Source organism: Dendrobium catenatum, unplaced genomic scaffold, assembly GCF_001605985.2.
Source record: "Dendrobium catenatum unplaced genomic scaffold, ASM160598v2 fragScaff_scaffold_760, whole genome shotgun sequence".
Taxonomy (NCBI): Eukaryota; Viridiplantae; Streptophyta; class Magnoliopsida; order Asparagales; family Orchidaceae; genus Dendrobium; species Dendrobium catenatum.
In genome coordinates this window covers 308469-315995 of record NW_021319222.1, presented here as the reverse complement: position 1 = coordinate 315995, position 7527 = coordinate 308469, and the positions used below count along the sequence as shown (strand labels likewise).

Genomic DNA, 7527 nt, shown 5'->3' with positions numbered 1-7527 from the left:
GAAGCCATCCAATCCGACGTTTGCCCAATCAAATCACATTTAGTAGCGGGGCCCAGATACACATAGTTAAAACTTAAGAGTCGCAATTTTGGTTACTTTTTTGGGTCTGCATACTTACCACCTCCACTGTCGCACGCTCGCTTCCACCTCCTTTCCAGTACCGTCCGCTCTCCGTGACCGCCCCAAGCACGTTTCTATTCTGAAAGGATCCACTCACCGTTTTATTCTCACCGAATTGTATTTTCGCTCTAAAAGCCCAGACGGAAGGTGATCGTATCAGCACTTATATCTCCCACTCTTCCGCTATATATATAACCTCCATTATCTTCCCCAGCACAGTCGCCAAAATCCCCAATCCGATCTCAGGACCCGAATGGCAGTAATCAGAGAGCGAAGGCTACCTAAGGGAAATCTGACCCTCGATCTCCCCGGTCAGGATCCAACAGGCGGCCCTGATTGCCGCCAGCGCTTCAGCTTCCCCCCACTGCCGTTGCAGCCGGTGGCAACTTTGCCGGCTGCCGCCATTCCGACGAGCGGCGAGCACCGGCTCTCCGACTTTGAAAAGATCAAGGTCCTTGGCCATGGCAATGGAGGAACAGTCTATCAGGTCCGCCACCGCCGAACAGGATCCGTATACGCTCTCAAGACGCTCACAGCCGACGACTCCCTCCGCCGACGACAGATCGCACGGGAGGTTGAAATCCTCCGCAGCACTGATTCCTCCACCGTAATTCATTGCCACGGCGTCATCCCCACGCCCTCCGGTGACACTGCCCTTCTTCTTGAGTTCATGGACGCCGGATCCCTGGAATCCCTTCTCAACCGCCGTGGACTCCCTTTCCCTGAACTCGCCATCGCTGGAATCGCCCGCCAGGTCCTCCTTGGCCTTTCCCACCTCCATTCTCGCCAGATCGTCCACCGTGACATCAAGCCTGGGAACCTTCTCGTGAACGCCGCCGGAGAAATCAAGATCGCTGACTTCGGTGTGAGTAAAATCATGCGCCGATCTCTCGACCCCTGTGTCTCCTACGTCGGCACCTGCGCGTATATGAGCCCAGAGAGGTTCGATCCCGATTCATATGGCGGCAACTACGACGCCTATGCGGCCGATGTGTGGAGTCTGGGGCTCACTGTGCTGGAGCTCCATCTCGGTCACTTCCCTCTGTTGCCGCCGGGACAACGACCGGATTGGGCGACTCTTATGTGCGCGATTTGCTTCGGCGAGCCGCCGGAGCTGCCCGAGACGGCTTCCAGCGATTTCCGGGACTTCATCCGGCGATGCCTACAGAAGGAATCGAGCAAGCGGTGGTCGGTGGCGCAGCTACTTGCGCATCCCTTCATTGCTGGGCGGGACAAAGAGGAGTCGGATTTGCTTTTTCGGGAGATCATTTCGCCGGTAGCTGTGGCGGTGGGGTCATGACTCCCCGCCGGCTGGAAGAGTCGGCTAAATTTGTGAATTTGTACATACACGGCTTCTTGCGAAAGTTCGCGGCCGTCTCTAGCTTTTTAGCTAACCTTTCCCTTGAATCTTTCATTGATTCTGATATTTTTGTATATAGAATATTTTAGTTTTCCGGCATTGATTAAGAATGGAACTTTTCGGAGATAAAAAAGAAAAGCTTTGAAAATGAAAATGTTATTTGTGCCTCACTGAATTTTTTTGCCCTCACTGAATTGCAAAAAGGCAAGAAGATGAAACCACAAAAGCTATACATTGTTGGATTTGCTTGATTTCAAATGAGGAGAAAATTAAGACTTTTGAAGCATATTTGAGTAGGAAACTTTCAAAATTAAATTTGTTATCATTCAAACTCTAATCACAACAAACTTTTAAATTGAAGGTCTCAATAAGAACAACCTAAAAATAACAAAATCGGCATAATCCAAATCCAAATGGGCTCGAATAAAAAAACTAAAACACATTTTGAAGTTTCAAACCATTAATTGGGTAATCAAATAAATTTTAAATATGTCATTTTTATGAGCAGCTCCACGAGAGGAATCCAACGAGCCTAAGATCACCTAATTTTGACATCATTAGGCACTTAAATGCTTGATAAAAACTCTATTATTGAAATAATTAATATTAACCATCTGATAGAGAACTTCTAATTTTTCCTATATTTTCTGCATATTTACGGAGTATGACACTCACAAAAATTTAGAAATAGATTCTTATTCTACACATGAGGGGGAGGAGGAAGGGAGAGAACTAGTGGGAGCTCTCTTGCATTTTTCGACCATCATTGCCGACAACCGCCACCGACAACCGCAGTCATCAACGGTGACCAATTTCAAAAATCACCACTTCCATCAAAATACTAAAAAAAAAATTAATCATGTTGTTGGGTATATTTGTCCACCTGTGGACCTCGGTTTTCTAAAATCACTATTAGAAAAATTAAGCTTTGTGGGCATAAATTATCTATTTGTGGACATTTTATCTTTGTACTCTTCATCTTCTTTAACAATGAAAAAGAGTATCTTTGTATCACTTACTGTATAGTGAATTTAGCAACTTGGCTAGGCCCCATGATTTTTTCATTTTCAAATTTTCACGTAAAAAATTTTCTTGTCTTATCATTTTTATATGTTCATACTTAATCTTTGCACACTGCTAAGACGTGAAACATAAATTATGCGGACTCAAATTTTCTGGCACACAAGAGAGATATTTAAAACCCTTCAAACTTTTATTTTGAACTCTTTTCGCAAGTCAAACATAAAAAAGGTTGAAAATCATGAAAAATGAATACAATATGATTTAATAATGCACATTAATGACATTGGATTATGAGCCACATGTTTTTCGTAAATACAATTAATAATTATCCAATAATTTACCGCTAATTAAGCAATTCAACAGTTGCTAGAAATTTGATTTTAATAGTTCTTTGAATATTTTTTTAAAAAATTGTTATTAAAAATACCTTATATATATATTTACTTATATTAAATTAATTACCCATAATCATAAAAAAACATAAATAAAAATTGAAATTTGCTATAAGAATTTAATAGATCATACTAATGAGCCATTATGCCAAAGAAATTTAGTTTATTAACTATTAATGATAAATCATAATATATTGCTCGAATATATAACCTTAAAGAGATAATTTTATCTCAATATATTGAGCAATTAATTCATTAAAATAATTTATATAAAATTAAAGTATCACTCAAACATAATTACTTGGATTTCGAATTATTTATTTTAATTAAAAATTAAGATGGAATTTAAAATTTTTGGCATACCATTGACATTTGTGTAATGAAATTTTTATTAAATAATTATTCCTAATTTGTATTTATGTCAAATAAATTTACATTTTTTTATTCCAACTAAAATTTTCTCATCCAAAATTAATTGGATCATATTATACTGCATGGTGGGTCCCGTATATTGGAACAATTATTAGGTCAGGTGACCTGACGTAGCTCTACGTTCGGATGCCAATAACATGTCGCCATGTGGTCTTACTAAAAACTGCGCAGCCCGACGACTTGATCAGGGATTGCTATGTTAGCGTATTGCTCGGTATTGCTAGGTACTGCTTGACAATAATGAAAAAATATCACTCTGTGAAGACCATTACCGAGTAATATCGAGAAATACCGAGCAATACCAAGAAAAACTCGGTATTGTTCGGTATTACTTGGTATTGCTCGGTATTGTTTGGTATTGGTCTTCACATAATAGTATTTATCGTTATTGCCGAGCAAAATAGACCAATACCGAGCAATACCTATTTTACTGACGTCCGAACATAGAACTACGTCAGATGACCAGACCAAATAAATGTTCCCTATATTGCCACATCTACGCCACCACGTGTGAGGTCAGTCACTAGTGCTGGGCCCCAGCGCGTGGCGTAAGATCAGCCGCTGCGAGCCACGAGGAAGCTCCTAAGAGAAAGCCAAAAAGGTGGCGCAGCTCCGTTTTCCAACCTTTTATTTTGGCACGTGATTCATATTTTTTTTTTTGGAAAATTTTTTCTATATTATGTCAGCTTCTTATTAGTTAGAGAAATAAAAGAAAATTAGAGCAAATGAAATGTGGGCCATCACCCTTCATTGCGCCTTGGCTTTCATGTCCCCCACATATTAATTAAACTTAAGAATTTCTTAAAAGATTTTTTCTACATATTATAAGAGTTTAAGAATTTAAAAAAATAATAATAAGATTATTATGAGAAAAAATATAAATCACTATGATAATATTTCTTGCATGATTATTTTGACCAATTAATAAATGTTGGTGGGCCCTTATTTTATCAAGAAAAAAAAATCATTAGAATATTTCATAAAAATTATTACAATACAATACAAAAGATTAAAGTTCAAATCGTGATTTTGCTTGCAAATAAAATTTTGGTAAATAAATAGACTTCATGTGTAGGTATCATTATATCTTTATGTTTTGTTATAAAATATTGTATAAAATAAAAAAAAATTAAAATTATATGAAATAATATTGCTACCTAACATAGAAATAAGAAAAATTGCAAGAAAATAATTATACATTAATAAGTAATCAATTACAATCACTTAGGGCACATGATATGTCACAACCCAACTTGAAAAAACATGCATATAAGAGAAGTCATATCGTGTAGGCTTGCAACCGGAGAAAGCGAAGACTAATCATATGATGATTGTATTCATAGAACTTCTTCTATACATATCTCCAACCATATCGTTGATTGTTTATAAATTCTCCAGCATTATAACTGTTTATACTCAAAACTTTGGCATGCAAATGCAAAAATAAGTATTGATATCTATATCTTATATCCAAACACGCATGTAACACTTAAAAGTTTTGTTTATATTTGCCTTCAATTTTAAGAGACTATCAGAAGACCTTACCATACATTCATGCATGCTTCTACTCGCATTATTGAACATTTCTTTCAGTGGGATGCCTCTAATCTTCTCTAAAATTTGCACGTTCATCATCAAGAAAAAAATGAAACTTGAAGAACTCTTCTTTTTGGCAAAACAAATATAACTGAAGGACCGCCACCAACTGTTTAACTCCACCTTTTCATGAATCACTCATATAATAGTGATTGAAGAAATCAAGTAAATAATAATAATGAAAATAAAAAAAAAAGTTTATTATGATAGGTTACAGTTGTTAATCTTATATGACAAGATTACTACTGACAATAATAATATGGAAAATTGTTGCAACAAGAATAGTTGATTACCCAATATAGCTTTACAACTCACATAATGTGACAGGTTGCATGATCTAATGCTAAAAATAATAATTGTATCGGTAATTCAATGTCATCAATATTATTCAATCATTTAATAGCAATGCATTTTTTAAATATTCATATTAATTATTTAAAGATTAATTTTTAAGCCTATGGATATTAATAATGTTATTTTTAGTAACTCTAAATTAACATTGTAAATGTAAAATATCATATCATAAGGATTAAATATTAAGTTTCAGGATGTTAATTTTCGATTCAATTACAAAACACACACACATATTACATTTAACAACATCGAACTTTCTATATTATTATTATTATTTTAATTAACAAAACCCAAACATATTTTGAAATCAATAATTATTAAATTATATAAGAATTATAATTAGAAATGCAAAGCAGTCACATCCTTAGAATTAAAATTTTATTTCTATTTTAAAACAATAAATTTTTTAAATTATCTAAATAGCATCTGCTAATTATTTTCAAATCAAAGTCATTATTAAAATCAACATGTTACCAAATCTATCATAAATTAACAAACTTATTTATAAATTTATTCAACCTTATACTAAAAATTACAATAATAAAAAAATATCATTTTTATTTTCTTATTTTTATATTTCATTTTAAAGCAGGCAAACAAATAATAATTTCATATTGACTATTTCTAACAACACTTGACGTTCTTTAACTGTTAATAATAAATCGCAAATAATATTTTGGTTTTCTTAGCAAAACATATATATATAGTATTGCGTTTCAATTGCCTATATTTTTTTTAGACAATGTTCTTAATTTGCATTCCATGTTTTTTTAATTTAATTTATTCTACTTTAAAACATAAAAGTATTTAAATTATCTATCTAATATTTGTTAATTATCATGCAATCAAAAATATTATAAAAACCAACCATATAGAAATAAATACAATAATCACATAATATGAAATTTATTAGTATAATTCAAGTTGGAAAGTTGAAGTACGTGGAGGAATGCTTCGGATTTGTTGTGCGATAGAAAAGTACCACTCAAACTTAAGGAAAATTTTCATAAGATGGTGGTGAGACTTGCAATATTTTATAGCACAAAATGTTGGCCATTAAAAAATAAGCATAATATTAAGTTAAGTGTTGCTGAGATGAGGTTTACTCTTAGAGACAATATATGAAACGAGCAAATCTTTGAAAGGTTGGAGTAGCTCCAGTGACATATAAGATTAGAAAGAGTTGCCTTATATGGTTTAGTCATGTAAAACGGTGGTCTTCCCGTTGACCTCGTTAGGAGAATAGAAGTACTAGATTTGACCTGTGTTAAGAAAGATAAAAGTAAACCTAAAAAGGCTTAGTTATAAAATATTAAAAATGATCTTTATGGACGATTTTTTCAAAGAGTCGAATATGAAGAGCTTAAAACTTTTGCTTCGATTGTGGCTTCATTGGCCATGCCAATGGGGCTTGCCTATCCAAGGCTCCAACCCGTGGCCCTCAATCCCCCCAAAAGCAGCAGCCGCCGCCAGCCAAGGTGCAAGCCACATCCGTGAACTTCCCCCAAGCATCCCCTCATCTTGAGCCGATGCATAAAGTGTTGAAGAGCCCCTTATTTGTGAGGAAAAGGATGAATCCTCCCTTGGAGCTTGGAACATTGTCACTGAGAGAACGAAAGGCAAACTAAAGACTCCAAAAGACCAAGACACCCGTCAACAAGCTGAGCCCCCTATCCAATTTTTGGCCTAGAAGTTACAACAAATAGAAGAAACTTCTAATAGGATCGTGAACTTTCGCAAGCAACAACCAAGATTGTCCAATTCTCACTCGGACAGATAGCTCCTCCAACTTGGGCCTTTAGCCACCTGCCCTAGGAAGAGGAAGAAGGCTTTTACATATTCCACTGGCAAGGACTTAGTCCCCTCAAGTGCTTAATAAGTGACCTCTTTTTATTTGTTTGTATTGGGTATTGTTGCGCAATACAAATCAATGAAGAAGTCCTTCTCACTTGAGTGGCTCTTCGTTTTTATTTCTTTTTGTTTGTCATTTGTTTGCTGCTTGGTCTGTGGTGCTTCTGAAGCTGTTAACCCTTCTCCTTTTATTTTTTGTCTTTGGAAAGTGGTAGTCTTACCCATTCAAGCTTTTTTATTTTCCATGTTTCTTTCTTTTGTTATTAATGGATAATGGTTTCTACAAAATAATAATAATAATAATAATAATAATAATAATAATAATAATAATAATAATAATAATAATAATAATAATAATAATAATAATAATAATAATAATAATAATAATAATAATAATAA

The 7527-nt window shown here is 34.9% G+C and overlaps 1 protein-coding gene across 1 annotated transcript; it reads left to right on the top strand.

The window, feature by feature from the left end:
- The first annotated feature begins 321 nt into the window (after positions 1–321).
- On the top strand, positions 322–1655 carry LOC110097015 (mitogen-activated protein kinase kinase 9-like). The gene has a single exon (XM_020823221.2). The coding sequence runs from the start codon at positions 374–376 to the stop codon at positions 1418–1420; it is 1047 nt and encodes a 348-aa protein (XP_020678880.1). The 5' UTR covers positions 322–373; the 3' UTR covers positions 1421–1655.
- The last annotated feature ends 5872 nt before the right edge of the window (positions 1656–7527 follow it).

What these genes read in the sequence shown, in the direction of transcription:
- LOC110097015 (XM_020823221.2), top strand. Translation starts at nt 374, where the DNA reads ATGGCAGTAATCAGAGAGCGAAGGCTACCTAAGGGAAATCTGACCCTC.